This window comes from Apteryx rowi, unplaced genomic scaffold, assembly GCF_003343035.1.
Source record: "Apteryx rowi isolate R43461 unplaced genomic scaffold, aptRow1 scaffold_6, whole genome shotgun sequence".
NCBI lineage: Eukaryota > Metazoa > Chordata > Aves > Apterygiformes > Apterygidae > Apteryx > Apteryx rowi.
In genome coordinates, this window is record NW_020450871.1 from 2,519,229 (window position 1) to 2,536,320 (window position 17,092).

The following is a 17,092-nucleotide window of genomic DNA, read 5'->3' on the forward strand; positions in this document are numbered from 1 at the left end:
CTGAGCGCACCCAGGTAGGACGGCGGGGCGGGCGCGCTCCCCCCCCTCTTCCCCAGCACACACGCACACCCAAAGCCTGGATTTTTTTCCCCAAAAGCGGCGGTCCGCGCGCTTTCCGACGCCCGAGCCCGCCGAAACTTCCCCCCTCTGCCTGCGCCCCCCGGTGCGGTCCGCGCCGCTCCGGCGCTCCTGCTCCGGGATTAAAAAAGCCGAGGCGGTGGGGTGCCTTTCTCTTTTCTTTTTTTTTTTTCCTTTTTTTCCTCCTTTTCTCTCCCCCATTATTTACTATTACTTTTCGGCGGCAATGGGAGCGGGCAGGGCGGCGGGGCCGCGCTGCGCTCCGCGCCCTCCCGGAGCTGCGCGGCGCCTGGGAAAAAGCGCTCCGTTCCCCGCAGCGCTGCTCGCTCCGGGGACACAGCCCGGCAGATAGAACCGTTCCAGGCTGGAATTACATATATATATATAAACATATATATATATATWTTTTTTTCCTAGCGGGGTGGAGGAGGGAAGAAAAAAGAAAGCCGTGAAATATTTTGTTTTCGGGTGGGAATCGCGCCGGGCAAAGCGGCAGCGGAGCCGAGACCGGGCGAAAGCGCCGCTCGGGCGAAGGCAGAGCTGCCGCCGAGCCCTTTCCCCCGACGGGACGCTTGTGCCAGCAGCCCGCTGCCAGGCGAAAGCCATTTTAAGTGGGACTAAAGCACCCCTCTGGAGAGAAAAAAAAAAAAAATTTTCTCCGTGTTCTTTTCTTTTTCCTCCGCAGCTGGGTTAGAAATACCCCCGCTGCCGTCGGGGCGGCCGGCGCCGAGCGTCGCTCCCCACCGCCGCTGCGCTTTGCGGACTGCCGGCCCCACCTTGCCGATTTAATACCCCTTTTATTATTATTATTATTATTATTATTTTTAATATATCGCGCTGTCCCAAGTATTTCCCTGCTTTCCCCCCGCGGCGGCCGGGGAGGCGAGGGCGGGGGGGCGGCGGGGCACCGCGGCAGCGCGGCTCACGCCCGCCCCGTCTCTCTTGCAGGCAGCGCCGAGACCGCCGCGCCGGGGCCGGCTCCCTGCCCCGCGCCATGGGACGCCTGGACGCCTTATTTTTGAAAACCATCTGATTTTTTTTTTTTTTTAAACCGGAGGGGGGAAGGAGGTTTGGGGAGGGGGGTCACCGACAGCGATCCGGGAGGACTCCTCGAAGCCGGCGAGTGGATGATGGATGGCCGAGATTTCGGGCCCCCCCGCTCGGTGCACGGCCCCCCTCCGCTGCTCTCCGCGCTGGCCATGGAGAGCCACCGCCTGGCCCCCGCCGCCGGGCGCCTGGCCCCCGCCGCCGGGCCGCTGGCCGCGGGGCTGCCCGCCGCCCTGCCGCCGGGCAAGTTCCTCGCCTCGGGCATCAGCCTCCACTCGCACCCGGGTAAGGCTCCGCGGACCGGCAACGCTTCGGGCCCCCCCCTAAAAAAAAAAAAAAATCCTCGCTCTTTTCTGCGCGTTTCCCCCCCCAAAAAAATTGGCTTCCGCGCTTCGCTTGGCTTTCGCCGGAGGGAGGAAGGGGGAAAAAATAGGGGCGGTGGGAAAAAAGCGCCGCTCGCTGCGCGCCGGCTGCGGCCCCGCGGAAAATCCCCGGCGGAGCGGCCCCGCCGCCCGCTCCGTGTGTTTTCTTTTTTCTCTCGAGGAGAAGAGGAATAAATCGCGATTTTATTTTTTTTTATATATTTTTATTTTTTCCCCCCGGGATAGCCGAGCGGGGGGGCGAATGGGCGCGCGGAGGGGAAGGGGCTGCCCCTGCTGGGTGCGCGGGGCCMCTTCCCAGGGCAAAACGGGAAAGTTTGGGCGCTGCGGAGCGCGCTCGGGTCCCTGCCCGAGCGCCTGAGCCCTCGCCGCCTTTCCTGCCGTCTCGAAGGCAGAAGTGCTGGGAGCGGGTGAGTTGTTCTTTTTTTTTTCCTTCCCCTTCTCTTGGCAATTATTATTTTTAAATCTGCAGACAAAACTTCTATGTTTAGACTGCTCCCTCCTTGTGTTTTCGCGTTGTCGAGGCGCTCCAACCTTGAGCAGCCCCATGGCTGCCTCGCTGCCGGTGCATGGAAAAAAAAAACAGGCTTGGAAATGTGTGGTTTGAAAAAAAATTTCCCTAGTCAGCTTTTTGTTTGTTTGCTTAAACTACTTTTTTTGAGTGTTTTTCTTTTTTTTTCTTTTTTCTCTGGTTCGGAAAAATCCTCTGGCTTGGGGAGCTGGGCTGAGCAGAGGCGATTGGGACTGGCTCCGCGAAAGGCGTCAGCGCAACCCGGTCCCTGCAGTTGCAAAATGAAAAACGCTGCGCTCCGGTGCGGCTGCCTTGGCCCCGAGCTGCGGGGCCGCCACGGATTCCTGCCCGTTTGATTTTTTCCTTTTTTTTTTTTTGCTCTCCCTCTCTTTTTTTTTCTTTTTTTTTTTTTCTTCTTTCCCTCTCCCCCTTTCTTTCCCCTGGGCGTGGAGAGGTGACTCGGAGTTTACTTTAGGCGTTGGGAGGGTGACAGGTTTTGCAATAATAAACCTGCTTTTCTCCCAGCTGCCCGTAATGAATGACTTTGAAATTTGCAAACCTGATTGCCAACATCTGCAAAGAAGGAAGCAGCTCGAATCGAGGGAAAAGATTTATTAGTTTTAGACTAGGTGGCAGTGCCAATTTCCCAGGTGCTAAAAGGAGAGGTGTAAAGCGAAAAGCCATGAAGCTTGGGCACATGGGCAAACACCTTTCTTTCTTCCCTTTTGTCTTTTTCCTTTTTTCCCCCCCCCCTTATTTTTTTTTCCTCCTCCCCCACCTCCTGCTAAAAGCAGAACGCAATCTCTCCAAAATTTGCCTGGACAATCTCAAGTCAGACCTAGTGGGGGTTGTTGGGGGTTGTCTGTTGTGTTTTCCTTGCTTTGTTTATTTCTTTATTTGTATTTTTTTTTTCTTTTTTTCTAAGTCTTTTTTTTTTGTGCCGTTTCCCTGAAGGCCGGCAGCCCGGGAGGGAGGCGGCGAGCGCCGGACGCCGCCGCGCTCTCCGGCCGCCGAGCGGCCGCTGCTCCCCGCTGCCGTTCCCGAGCTCTCCCTGCCGCGCCGCAGCCTCGCGGCTGGCGGCGAGCCTCGGATGCGGCCCCTCGCTGAGGGTGCGCGTCTTGCCCTCCCTCCAAACTTTTAAATGTTTATTGGCTTTTTTTTTTTTCTTCCCCCCCGCGCTCCCCGGCACGGTCGCTAGCAGAGTTCGCCCCGCGAGGTCGGCTGCGCTGCGGCGCCGTAATTTGCGGCCGGGCGAAACTGCAGGAAAAGAGATGGGGACAATTAGCAATTTAAACTGCCATTATACCGCGGCAGTTGGTGGGCAGGGATTTTTTTTTTTTTTTTTTTTTTACGGCTTTAACAATATCGTTTGAAATGATGATTGCTTCCTGCTACGGACGGGCCTTTTGTAGGTTTGCATTTGTTGTTTGGTTGTGGTGGTTTTTTGTTTCTTGGTGTGTTTTTTTTTCTTTTTCTTTTTTTTTTTTTTCCGAGGGGTGGAAAGCAAAGGCTTGTGCAAGGGGTTAAGAAAAATGGGCAGGAGGCGAAGCCTTTAAATAGAGCCCGTTCCAACCTTTAAATACCGCCAGGCTGAAGGAAGGGACTGTTGAACCCGTCCCAGCCTCCTCTTAAAATAAATACGCCCCTGTAAAAATAGCGCCATTTGCCATATTTGAGGATCCAGTTATCGCCGGCCCGGGCTGCTTGTTTTTCCCGTAGCCTTTGCGGGCCGGAGCGGGCTGGGGGCCGTGCGCGGGGGGCTGCGCCGGTGCCCCCTCTCCCGGGATTTCCCCTCCGCCCCGGCGTTTGGGCAGCGCGGGGATGGGGACGGAGGCCCTTTGCCGGAGGGGTGCGGAGCGGGAGCGGACCCCGCGTCCCGCTTTGGGGCCGGGGGGCTAGGGGGGCCGTGGGGCGCTTCCCCGCGGGCTCCGCGGGAGGAAAGCGGCCGTTTGCAATGGAATTTCGCCCCGGCAGCGGCCGAGCTTGCCGGGAGACCGCGGGTGCTCGGCGCGAACGAGGCCGCGACGGATGCGGCCGGGCGGCGCGGCGCGTTAAGGCAGCGGCTCTTTCTTCTCTGCGGACCCGCGCGGCAAAATCCGAGGGGTAGTTTTGTTTTCGTCCCGACCCCACCTCCTTCGGGCAAAAGTGAAATGAATGTCCTGGTCTCGGCTTAATCTGGCGATGGGCGTGTTGTCCTTGGCAGCTTTTGCCTTTCGGAAAGGGGGAGGGGGGGGGGCGAAAAAGGCTCCCTCGGACCGAATCACGGAGGGGTCTGCGTGCGAGCAAACGCCGTCCCCGTGCAGAAAGGCGCCCGAAGTCTAAAATAATAATAAAAACAGAGCTGCTTTTCCCCCCGTACTGAGTTATTCTTTCTTGGGGGGTGTCCGGGATGCTCGCGGGGGGGCCCCCCGGGCGGCTCTGTGTTCGGGTGCCGGGGTGCACAGCCCCGCCAGCCTCTGCCGCTGAAAGGTGCTTTGGAAACGCTGCCCAGCACCTAGGAAAAAGTGCCAAAGCTGGGCAAGCTGTGCTGATTTTGCCTTAAATCCTACTCAAGGGCAGCGGCTGCAGGAAAAGCGGTTGGGCTGAGGGAAGAGATTTTTGCGTGCTTGTTTGCATATTTGCGCACTAGCTTGTGCATCCGAACGTAGGGATTTAAAGCACATCGGAAACCATCCGTGCTTCCACTTCTGGGCTCCAGCTCCAGGCCTGACATGCCCAGGGAGAAGTTTTCCAGGGCATTTGGGCCAGGTGGGAATGTAAGGGGAGGGGGGAAAAATCCTCCCCCCAGGGTAACTTAGCTGTGCCAGCAAAATCCCAGCATGGACATACTTTTAATGGCAAAATCATGCTTCTGCTGAGGCTGCGTATTTTGCACGGGAGAAATCGGCGCTGCCAGCAAAGCCCCGTTTGCTCACCCAAACTGCAGCCGCGCTGAAAGCGCTAGATCCGGGGCCGCGCGGTGCGTTTTCTCTGTCGCGCTGATCCAGTGCTGGACCGCGCCGTGCCCCGCGGGTCGGGCCGGGCCGGGGAGCAGGGGACTCGCGGACCAGCCGTGTGAATTTGGCGGGTCGGCCTTGAGCTTCGGCATAGCTTTTTTTTTTTTGCCTTTTTTTTTTTTTGCAATTACAATACGTTGCAAGGAAAATATCGTTGTGTTTAATGGCCCTTGAAATCGTATTTTTTTCCTTCCACCCCCCCCACCCGCCCAGGGGGTGGTGCGAGGGGCTGTGCGCCAGGGGCTCTCCGGGGCAGGGGCTGGCCGTGTAAAACCGGGAGGAATGTGGACGGCTTGGAGACCTGCCTGGGGAGGTGTTTCCCCTCCCTCGGGGCCCCGGTGAAATCGGACCCTTTCTGATCCGGGTTTTTCCGCTGATGCGGTGGGGCTGGGGGAGATCCGGGCGCTTTGCTGGGCCGGAGCAGGGGATGTTGCGCTTAGACCCCTCCTGCTTGCCCCTTTGCACCGGTGTCCCCACGGGGCTGAGGAAATATTGGCCATTAAACGAGGCCCCTGCAGCGCGCTCAAGCCTGGGGCCAACTTGTAGCCTGGGAGCAGGAACCGTCCTGTCCCTTCGTTTTTACACTCATGGGAATGAAATGGGCAGGGCAGGGCAGGGGTGTCCTCGTGCCGTGGAGAGTGTCCTGGCTGCAGGGTGGTGTTTCCCATCCTCGGTCCGTCGGGAGCGGTGGGAAGACCTGTCCGTCCGCCCCAGGGATGTGCTGGAGGCCTTTGGGTGCCGGCAGCGGGGGCATCCCGCTAAAACCCCAGCCGGGAGCACGGTGGCACGAGCTTGCTCGGAGCGAGGTCCTGCAGGATCCTTGCCTGCGATCGGGCTCCTGGTACCTCCTGGAGCCAAGCACGGAGGAGCCCGGAGCTACCTCTGCTCTACGGCACTGGCAAAACCAGGCTTTTACGAGCGTTGCTTAGAGCAGCTCTCCTCCCTTGCCTGGGCGAGCTGAGCCCCTCGGCCCGAGGCTCCTTGCAGCCCTGCTCCCGGCCCTGATCCATGGTGTGCCGGCGAGAACTGGAGCTGGACGCGGTGCCCACGCTGGGAAACCCTGGCCTGGGACAGCACGGGGTGCTGGGAAGGCCCCCCACGTCGCTCCTGCTGGGAGCAGGCTCCTGCTCTTTCCCAGCACAGCAGCTGTCGGAGAAATGGAAATCTCCGGGAATTAATCTCGCTTCAGACGCGTTTCGCAGCGCCAGGGCTTTCGTAAGGGAAATTCTAGATCTCCTTCCGAGGATAGCCCACGGATAAACCCTCGTTTATAATTATATAGTAAACAACCCCAATCTTGTCTTTTCACCAGCTTCTGATGAATATGGAAATGAACGTTTTGACGATTAAGTGTGTGCCGGCGCCTCGCAGGTGAGCGCGCCGCGGCTTGGTCCGGGCCGCGACGGCAAGGGAGGATGTCGGAGCACGTCCTTCAGCTCGGGCGAGCGCCCGGCTAGTCGAAACAAGGTGCCGGGACTTTTCGGCGTGTGCTCRACTGGTCCCAGTTAAAGCCGCGGGCAGGAGGCGGCGCCGGGAACCCGGGCCAGCCCGGCGTGTGCTAGCACGACCGCCGCCGTGCCCGGACGGCGAGGCGGGAGCCCGGGCTGGGTAACGCGGCCAAGCAGCGCCGGCTCCGGTGCCGAGGACCGGGGCGCCCGCTGTCCTGCCGACCCCGTGGCTGCGTCCCGCTGCCTGGACCCGAAAACGAGGCCTGGGGGGGCAGCGTGCGCAGGATGCTGCTGGGACCAGGTCTGCGGCTCTGTGCTGGCATTTCTCCCAGGGGATTTTCCARCCCTTGCTTTGCCGGGGTGAAAAGCCTCGGGGCTGGGGCAAGGGGCAGCACTTGGTCCCTTGGTGGCCGCCTTTGCCATCTCCCCCTTTAAATATGAAGCAAGTTTGGGAGGGGAGCGCTCCGGCTCGGCTCATCCCTGCCGTATCTCCCTTTATCCCTGGCAGGGCAGCGGAGCATTTCTGGGTTCCCTTTTTTCCCCTTATTTCCCACTATCCGTGCATTTCTGGCATCGCCCAGCTGGATGTCTGTGCTGGATGTGCATCGCAGCGCCTGTGCCCACCGGCTCGGGAAAAGCCCGGTCCCTCTTGGCCGTTTGTTGGCTTTTGCTTATCTTTTCCTCCTTCCCCAGCCCTTAAAAGCCGAGGGCACGGCGACCGCGCGAGCCCGTTCCCATCCGAAACGGCCCGGCGGCAGGGCGGGAGGCCGGGGCGCGGGAACCCCGCTGCGTGCCGGCTCCGCGGAGGGTGGCGGCGACGCTCGGGCTCTCTCCCCGCACCGCCGGGATCCGCTGCCGGCTGCGCAATATGCTCCGCTTTTCCTCTCCAGCTGTTGCAGCTGATGGTTGTGGGAAGCGAAAGGTGCTTTCRCGTTCGGGATCGCTCCGGAGCGGGGAGGCGCCCGCGCGGCAGAGCCCAGGCTGCATTTTGTTTAAATCCAGCCGGGCTTTGCAATATTGGCGGAGGATTGAAGTGACCTTGGGAATAAATTTTACGACCGGCGTAGCGGTGTCCAAAGCGCCGTTTTGAGGGGGCTGGACGCGGGCCGGCAAGCTGAACCCGGCGGGGCTGCAGCAACGAAAGGAGCAGCGTGGCGTGTTCGGGAGAGATAACGTGCTTTTTTAGAGGAATGAGAGGGGAGGTTTTAAGGCGCTCGGGCCCTTCTCCAGCTCCGTATCCCCAGCAACTCCTGAGAAGGCAGCTCCTGCCTGTGCTGCCATCCATCTTAGCCCGCCGCGTACCGAGCGCAAAGAGCCTCTCTTTATTTTTCGTGGTTAGATAGATCGCCTGTGTTTTCCTTTCTGCCCCCGCTCCGTTGCAGCGTGCCGCTCGTTTTAAGCAGAATTCCCCGTGGCTCGAATATGCTTTTAATACATTTGCTTTAATTGCTTTTAATTACCAAAAAAAAAAAAAAGAAAAGAATTTAAATGGCAAACGTGCTCGGAAGGAGCGGTTTTTGAAGGGATTCGGCTCTCGCTCTTCACCGCTCGCAGTCCGCAGGCGATGCCGCGGGCCGTGGGCGAGCGGGATCRCGCCGTGCCGAGATCCGAGACTGGCGCGCGGCTCTGGGAACGGGGCGCACCTTGCCCCCATCCCGCTCCCTCCGCGGGCTGCCTGCCGCCCCGGCAGCGCTTTCCCCCTAATGAGATTAGTGGCACAAAGCAGCGATTCTTCTGCTGCTTTTAACGTACGTGCGGGGTTTGCGGGGGATTGGAAATTCCGACTTCAGTCGGATAAGCCCTTGCCGTAACCGTTCCGTGGACGGATCTTCCTCTCCTCGGCCTCAGYGGTGACGTTGGTGGTGGCACGAGCGTTTTCGCCTTTCCTCGCCTGCCTCCCCTTTTCCGCGGCCTGGACCGCTGTCAGTTTTATCTTCTTTCTTTCTTCGGATCTCACCTTTGCTCCGAGCTGCTTCCATCTTGTCTGGGACACAAGGGCTCGGTGTCCTGCCCTGGCCAAGCGAAACACGGGTGAGAGGAAGGAGAAGTGCAGAACTTGCTGGTGGATCGTTCCTGCAGATGCTCCGTGGTTTTCCTAGCTGATGTACRAATATATACATATATATATATGTGTGCGTGTGCATATGGGAAATCCCTGCAGTGCCTCGTCTCGGCAGGGGCTGCCCGTCCCTGCCTTGGGCCATCGGGGCCCGGCTGGCAATTTGTCAAGAGCCCAAGGGCTGTGCTTAAATTTGAATACAGATTTGCATAATTTATCAGGAATTAAACCTCCCCGCCATAATATTTGCCTCTGTGTTTATCTSCCTCGGTCGGCGCCGGGGAAGCGCGCGGTGCCGGGCGTTCGCCAGCGGCCCAGACCCCCTCGCTTTGCAGCCCTGCGCTTTTTCGGCAGGGGAAGGGTGGCAGGGGCTGAGGTCCAGGAGGGCAGGAGCCTCTGGGGGGGGGGGGCGACAGGCTGAGCAGGGGGGTGTTGAGAGGGGCTGGGAGCAGGCTGAGCTTTTAAGCCTGGTTTCCTAAGGAAAAGAGGTTTACGGGATCGCGGTCCATCTGTGTGTCTGGGGGGTCTCATCCTTCCCCCTCCCCAGCCCCAGCCCCGTGCTGGATCTCGCCCAGGGTGGTTTCAGCGGCGGTGGGTGCCCACAAATGCCGTAGGGTCCGGGGGAGACGGAGCGGTACGGGCACGCGCGCCGTCTTAGCCGGGCGCATCCAAGCACGAGTCGGGAAGCTGGAGTAAACGGGGCATTGGCAGCTGGCTGGGAGGCAGGGAGAGGCTGGCGCGACGGCAAGGCGAGGGGGCCCGGCGGTGGGGTGGGCACAGGGTGAGCGGAGCAGAGGGAATGCTGACGGCAGGAGTGGAGTGGGCACAAGCCCCCGGAGCTCGGGGGGTGCCTCGTCCCCGTGCAAATCTCTCCTCCCTGCTGCTCTTGCCCGGGCACCACGAGAAGCTCCGGCTCCTGGCACGGAGCAGGGCAGGGAGGTGCCGTGCCTGGAAAACGGGTCACCTACACGCTGGATCCAGTGGTGTCGGACCAACGTTCCCTTTCCTTCAGGGTCGTGAGTGGCAGAGGTGGGATGTCCCGTTGTCCCCAGGGTGCAGGCAGGGTTTAYGGGTGGAGGTGACGTGCCCGAGGCTCCCTGGGACATCAGTGGCGGAGCAGGGCGGATCTGCGTCTCCGTCCAACTCTTGGTTTTGCACCAAAAGCTTTTCCGCGCCCCTGCGCTCGCAGGGGGAAGCGCTGCCCTCGCTCCCGCGCTGGGGGGTTTCTGGGAGCCGTTCCCCTCTCCCTTGCGTCCGTGCCCGCTGCGGGGTCCGCGCCACCCGGATCGCGCAGCGGTTGCCGGCCGCGTGCCGAGTGTGCGCGTAGCGGCGTCGCGACGTTCAGGCCTGGCCGGGGCTCCGGGTGCTGGAGCTGCCAGGTCACTCCGTGCCTCGGTTCCCCCCGGCAGCACCAACCCCCTTTATAAGGCGCCTTGGGATGCGCTGAGCGACGGCCGCGCGGCGGCCGCTTTTCGAAGGGGGAGAAGGTTAAAACAAGCCGCCTCCGAGGGCTTTGAGTCACCTCGGCTCGCGCTGGCTCCGGCCGCGCCGCGCTCGCCCGCCGGGGGCCCGGGAGGCAAAACAAACCCGCGCGCAGCTGCCGCCTCCCAGCCAGATGTTGACGCCGGGGCGGCCGGGTGCGCGGCGGCGGCTCCCAGCGGAGAGGAGCAGGGAGACGGCGCCTGGGGTTAGGTGCGCGGGACGGGCTGCGCGCAGATCTCCTGGCCCAAATCCTCCTCCCTGCACAGGAGCAGGGGCAGGGGGGACCCCGGGAACCATCCCACGGCGGTTTCCCACGCCGGGCACCGCGGCCGGGGATGGAAAGCCGGCGGGAGGAGAGGGCAGGTGGCGTTCGCCTTTCGGAGCGGCGTTCCCGCGGCCGCGGCGCTGGCTCCTGCCCACGGCGCAGCAGCAGCAGCAGCRGCAGCRTTTAATTTCTCAATGGGAGGGAAGGGAGATGATGCCGCCGAGTCCCATTTAACCTGCTGGTGACCTGGTCTTAAGTCATCGTGGCTGCAAATAGACGGTGTTGGCTCCGGGGCATGGCTAATGGCTCCGGGAAAGCTGGGATCTCGCTTTGAAGACGCGCTTAATTGCTGCTGGCAGGCGCTTGGTGCAGGTGATGCGGGGACCGGCACCCGCGCCGTCCCCCCCTAACCTCCCCCGCCGAGCGCCTGCAGCTTTCTGGCCCTGGCAGCCGAGGGTAACGAGCTCCTTTATAAGGAACGAGCGGGACGGTAGCGCAGGGCCGGCGTGCGGGTGTCGCTGGGTTAATTGCGCAGGCAGGGCTGGGGGAGCCCAGGCGTCCTGGAGGGAGCGGGGGCTCGTGTTTGCGTTAGGTCTTTGTGCTGGTTTTGAGCGATTTAAAAACAAAAAAACCAAGGTGGATTAAATTTCCATGCCGAGGAAGGAGGGGGGAGCACCGGGAAGGAACGTGTCCTCCTGGCACCTGCCCAGCCCCAGTCCATGGAGCCGGGATGCCACCAGAGTGGGCACGGCAGGCATTGCTTTGGGTGGGAAATGCTGGAGAAGAAATTGGGAACGTGAGAGCTCAGCTGCTGCTGGCTGACGACGTACAGGTTGTCGTGGCGGACGGTGCCCTTACGCTTTTCTTGCACGAGCAAGTGCTCTGTCTTTGGGAGATAAACTTTGGCCTCTCGGCATGCAAGCGGTGTGATCACTAGCAGGACCTAGGGTCCGTCTGTGATGACCAGGGGGTTTCAAGCTGTTGGACCACCACTCTTTGCTTACTGGGCTGCTTTCAGGCACGTAAAGCATAGAGCGAGCTGCRAGTCTAGTGTGCTTCAACGCCCTGTCACTCCTCTTCCAGCTGAAGGGCAAATTGCAACGCACACGCTCCTGCTGAGCAGCAGAACGGTGTTGCCTGGAGAAGAAGCCAAAATACCACATTGCTAAAGGTTAAATTCTGTAATTATGCCTCAAGTAGCCCCTTTGAGCATCTGCAAAGTCCTACTCTCCCTTTGAAGCCTTGCCTTCATGGTGTGCACAGCAGGGTCCATCCTTAAAGGATCYGGGTGAATCAAAATGGGGCAGAACTTCTCTCCGGTGTGAGTTGGGCTGGTAGCTTGGCAGTGCCCTCAAAGTCCTCCTGAAACTTTGGGAATTGGCTTGGGTTGGGGAGGAAAAGAACTGAACTGATTCACTCTCCCAGGGCATTTCCTGGGAGCAGTGGGAGCCAGGGAACAGAGCAGGTGGAGATGGCTATGATTATTTTTTATGGTTCCCCTGGAAATGCCTGTTAGCCTGAGCCTGGCCGCCTGTGCAGAGGGAATGAATGGGCTGGAGTGGGTTTCTTGAGTGTGGAAAGTCACGCTGAAGGATGGACCAGTGCAAAGACGTGGTGGCGTTGTCCTGGAAAATCAGAAGACCAAGACTGCCCTAAAATCTAGCAGCCAGGTCCCGAGTTCCTGGGGATTTTGATGAACAGTCTGACAATCGGATTTTTTTAATTTCCATACAGTATCTTACTGAATCTGGAACTGAAGGGTGCAATGAGTTTTCTCCTTGCTGTTTGAGGAAAACTTTGCAGTTATGCAAAGAGAGCATCAAAGTCTTGATAGAAACCCATTGGGGTGTCAGGTTTATTATGCCAGTGCACAAGGAGAGTCACCAGCTGGGTTTGGGGATTTGGGGCTGGGGGCACAGCGGAGATGCTTCTGCTCTAACAGTGAGCTGGGAAACGGGGGCATTGATACTGATTTGCCTGTTTTCAGGGTTTGAGCTTAACACGGGACGCGTGGGACCTGATCGGCTCTTGTCTCAGGCTGCGCAAACCCGCTGCGGCGATGCCTGGCATGCCGGGGTCCGAAAGGCCCCGGTTGGGGGGAGGATGGAGACCTGCCGAGGAAGCCGCGATGAGCAGGGGGGTCCCGGGGGTGGTTTCCATCCTGTCCCCTCCAGAGCCTTGCCTGACCTCTGGGTGGAGAAGCCACCTTTGCTCTGCTAGGGGGATTCGTGTCCCCATGGGGTGGCTTTCTCACGGTGCCCAGCCGCTCCCCGGAGTCGGCTGGGAGCTGATGGGACTTTGCAGGGAATCATCGGGGCATCCCGGCCGTGGCCTTCTCCTGTGGCCCCAAGTCCTGAAGTGCTGGTGGACCTTGGCTTGCGTTTGGTCCGTTGGGTTTTGCAGCYGGGGAACTGAGGCACACGTTGAGTCTGCAGGAAGCCGAGGGCAGAGCTGGGAGGCAAACGCAGGACCCTGAGCGCTGGCGGCCGCTTCTGCCCTTCTCCCTGGTGTCTCTGGGGCATTGGGTTGTTCCCGTTCCCCCAACCGTGGTCGCACTCCCGGGTGAGGAGAAAGCGGGCATCAGGATGCAGAGGGATGATTTTTTTCCATCAGTCCTGGGATTCCCCCCTTCTCCTGCACGCACCTTGCCCTTCTGTGTGTTTTGGCTGTCGGGCGAGCGGTGATTCACCGCAGGGGTAGGACGGCAGCAAAATCACAGCGTGGCCTTCGGCCCGGGGCAGCGGCTGCAGGAGGGCACACAGAAACGCGGCGGCCCGCTGCCCCGGCCGGCGTGCCTGGTGTTCCTGCGCTGACGCAGCTGCGAGCGATAGTAAACATTGAGCAAGAGCCACTTAAAAATAAAACAGCCTGGACACATATTCCCACGTGTAATAAAATGAAATTAAAAGGAACAACAGAGGTCTGTGCTGAGCTGAGGACTCGCCTTGGCTTTTAAGGTGGTGGTTTTGCGGCAACAGGAAAACAGTGCAAGGGCGTTTGAGACGGCAAGTCTGTGACTGTGGACCCCCCCTCCAAAAAATGCAGGTTATGGCTGCTGGGACTATCTCAGAGCTCTCCGGGGCCCGCAGGAGATTAAACGGGGACTTAAATTGATATGGCTGCTGCATCTGGGGGATGAGATTGAAGGCCTTCAGGGGACACGCAGCGTCGAGGCTGTAAATTAAGCCTAAAAGCAACCGCCAGCCCCGTGCGCGGGGTGTGAACACGGCAGGGTGAGGTTTCGGGGTGGGGGGCCGGTGGCGGGTTGCAATTGCAGCCGCCGCGAGAGCAGCTCGGGGGCCGGGAACCGGTCACCGCTACGGCCCAGGCGCACCTGATCCGGGGGCTCGGGTTTCAGCCCGCCGTGTTCGGGGRCTCGCGTTGCTGTCGTCTCGTGTATGGCACCGAGTCAAAGTGGCTCCGGTGCCTCGGGTGTCACTGGAGCCGCCCTGGCAGACGGGGGGAGGTGGCAAAGATTTACGCTGTCAGCACACCCCGGCTCCCAGCTGTTTGGAGCCATAAATGGGTGCAGGAGCAGTAGCTGCCGCTGATGCTTGCGGGATGCTGGTGCCCRCTGCACTGGGGGGCCGTCCAGGTACTCGCTGTGCTTGGATTCCCCCCACGAGCAAAAGGGGACTTTAGCAGACATAAGCGTTTATCCAGCTGTTTGTGTCCTGACCCGGTGTCCCACTTGGCAGCGCGCGCGGCGCTCCGGGCCGGACTGGGGAAGAGGTGACGGTGCTCCGGGCCAAGGGCAGGCTGCGGCTGCCTGCTGCACGCCGGAGCCCGGCGGCCGGGAGAGACCCCGGCTGCAGCCCGAGCTGCAAATCCCCCCCGACGCCCTGCGCTGAAAACATGCAGCAGAAGTAAACCCGAGCCCCCGCCTTCGTTTTCCCTGCAACCGCCTCGAGATCGTGGATTTTGCCAGGCGCGGAGGTGCTCCGCGCGCTCCTGCTCGGCGCGCCCGGCCGTTACAAGCCAGGCGGAGACAGGCAGCGCGCCGGCGGTTAGTAATATTTCATAAGCGGCAGGAACCCGTAACGGGCCCAACGGGGGAGAGTTACTTAACCTCTTCCACAGCTCCGGAGGCCGCAGGCTTTCCGGTGACGGGGCTGCGGCGCAGAGGCCGGTGCACGGGGCTGCGCTTCGGGGTGCGCCTTGCGGCCGGCTTTGCGCGTGGCCGCCTGCCCACCCGGGACGCCGCATCCCGCTGCGTGGCTCCTTGCAAGGTGACAGCAGGGACGGGAGAGCCGTCGCCGGATGCGAGCAGAGGCATTGCGCCGGCCGCTGCTCCCGGGATGCTGAGGCTGCTGGGTGGTTTGGAAAGCGGTGCGCAGGCAGGCGCCGGCCGCCTCCGCCCCCGGGTGCGGGGTCGTGTTTGCTGGCAGCTYTCTCCTCCCTGGAGCTTGGGGCAAGTCCCGGCCGGGCTGAGCACGTGTGGCCCGTTTCCCTTCCGCTTCCCCCGGAGCAGCCTCCAGACGTTTGGCGTGCGGTTTGTGCGGTTGCTGCTATCTCGTCTGCCCGGCGGTCACGTCCCCTCTCGGCGGTGAGTCACCCAGCCGTACCTCTCCCCCCCGCCGTTTCGGAGAGCTGAGCCGAGATGAAGATGTTTTCAGCAGGGCTGACACATCTGCACCCGCTAAGTTCCTCTAGTAAAAGCCCTTCGTGTTTTGTGTCCTGGTCGCCCGCACCCGTGTGAAGCAGGTACGTTATACAGCAGGGGACTGAGCGGGGACGTGAGGCTCCCGGCAGGCTCAGGGGGACATAAGGAGGCAGCGGGTGCTGGAAAGACCCTTTTTCTACCCGTCGCTTCCCCCTGACTTTCCTCCCCGTTCGGGTGAGGCTCTCCAGGACGGGCTGGTGGGCGAGCGACCGTCTCCGCATCCCCTGAAGCTGGGCTGCTTTGGACCGCCYGCACCCGCGAAGGCGCAGAGCGTGCCCAAAGCTTGCGTCGGCGATGCTTTTCGGCAGGCGGACGCATGCCTTTAGCGTGGCACGGTCGGGAAAGGAGGGGCGCAGCCGGCCTCGGGCTGCTGGCGCTCGCGCCTCCGTGCCCGCGCCGCTGCTTGTCCCGGCRGTGCCAACCCGCCTCCGGGCGAGCAGCTGGCTCCAGGAGTGCGGCTCAGCCTGCCGGGACCTGTCGGCGTGTCCCTGGGCAAAAAGGATCTTGTGCTGGTTCAGCAAGTGCTCTGACCCCAGGCAGATGGAGGCGGTTGCGGTTTCCCCCTTTCCCCTCCCTTTCCCCTGGCAGGAGCCCACGGTTGGGGTGAGCTGTACGTTGCTCACTGCGGTAGAGTTTCTCCCCTTGGCATCGCTTTCTGGCTCACAGATCCAAGGAGGAAGCGACTTGCCTGCGGCCACCTCCTGCAAACGGAGCTCCTTAGTGCATAAAGGAGCAGTTCCGCCCCCGGGGCCGCTTATGCCACCCTGGGAGCTCAGGGGCTGTATGGAGGAAGGGATGCTCTCGCRTTGCCTTTGGGCTGGATTTGCACGGGGTTCATCCCTGGGAAGGCTCTGCCCTTCTTTCCCTCTTCCCTGCCCCAGCACTGGCTCCTGGCAGGACACGGTCCTGGGAACTGCTGCCCAGGCAGCTTCTCCCTCTGGGCGCTTAGCAGGGAAAAAAGGTGTCGCGGGTAACCCCAAGGCTGGAGTTCGGGTCATCTGGGCTCATTCGGCTTTTGCTGCTGGTCAGCTGGGTGACAGGGACAAGTCCTTGCACTGTCCTGTGCCTCGGTTTCCCCAGCTGCTCCTCTGGGATGTGCTTTGAGACCCCGTGCTGGGTTTATGCCCCCCCCCCCGGAGTAGCGCTGCTCCCATGGGTCGCCTTCCCCTCGGTGACTGGAGGCACCGGGCAGGGCTGCCCACAGCCCCGTCCTGGGTGGCTTCGGGGCTCGTTTGGTGGCATTGGAGCGGGGTGGATGGAAACCTGCCCCATGCTCCATCAGGTGCGTCCTGGGCACAGAGGGGGATGGAGCAGTGGACTTTGCCAGCGCGGTGCATCCCCCAGCTCTGTCCTCTCCAGAGTGGGTTATCCTTGCGTAGGATAAGGTGCAGAAGACAGGGATCTGCCCCAGTAGGACCAGGAATGTAACTGGTACCCCAAAACCCTTTTTGGGTACTGGAAGCTTAAGCTGTGTGCATGGATCCTGGTACTGGACGGCAGGGCTGGGTCATCTCCTGTTTGCAGGGCTCAACATGTGGCTTCATGTCCCGCTGGGGCCACCGCTGCCACCATGCACAAGCGGGGACTCCCATTCCTGGGGAAATGTGTTGCTCCTGGTTTCCAGGCGCTGGCTCGTCGCCAGAGCAGCCGCGGCAGAGCAGCGCGGCGGAGGCGGCGTGGCCAAGGCGAACGCGCTTCGGAGGGGAGCTGCTCACGGCTAACCCGGGGTAAATCCATCCCTGGATGCCGCCCGGCTCGCTCCAGCCCTGCAGTGAGAAAATGCATTTGCCGTCCGCGGAGCAAACGCTCCTGGGCGAAGGTTTTGCGGTTACAGGGGCGAGGTGCGAACGTGTGTGCGTGCACAGCGTCTTTGCAGCGCCGCGCGTGACATTAGACAGCAAGTTTCACCTGCTGGAAACGAGCTCCGCTTTGAACTTTGCGGAGCTGGCGGCTCCCGCGGTCCTGCCGCAAAGAGGGCTGGCGCGAAGGCGGCTGCCGCCGGCGCGCGGCGAGCGCGGGAAGCGAAGCCCTCCCCGAGCCAGACGGGCGGTGGAATTGTGCCAGGAGCTGTGCGGAGCACCGAGTCGGTGAAGCACATGTGCTGGGATGCAAATATGTACGCGGAAGAGATCCCGGCTGTCTAAATAATGTGAAATATTGACT

At 61.1% G+C, this 17,092-nt stretch overlaps 1 protein-coding gene across 1 annotated transcript in view; it reads left to right on the forward strand.

The window, feature by feature from the left end:
* Positions 1-1,205: 1,205 nt before the first annotated feature.
* The window catches only part of TNRC18 (trinucleotide repeat containing 18), a 59,052-nt gene continuing 43,165 nt past the window's right edge, over positions 1,206-17,092 (forward strand). Inside the window, exon 1 of the mRNA XM_026083285.1 lies at positions 1,206-1,410. Within this exon, the coding sequence (XP_025939070.1) occupies positions 1,206-1,410 (205 nt within the window). The remainder of the gene's footprint in view (positions 1,411-17,092) is intronic.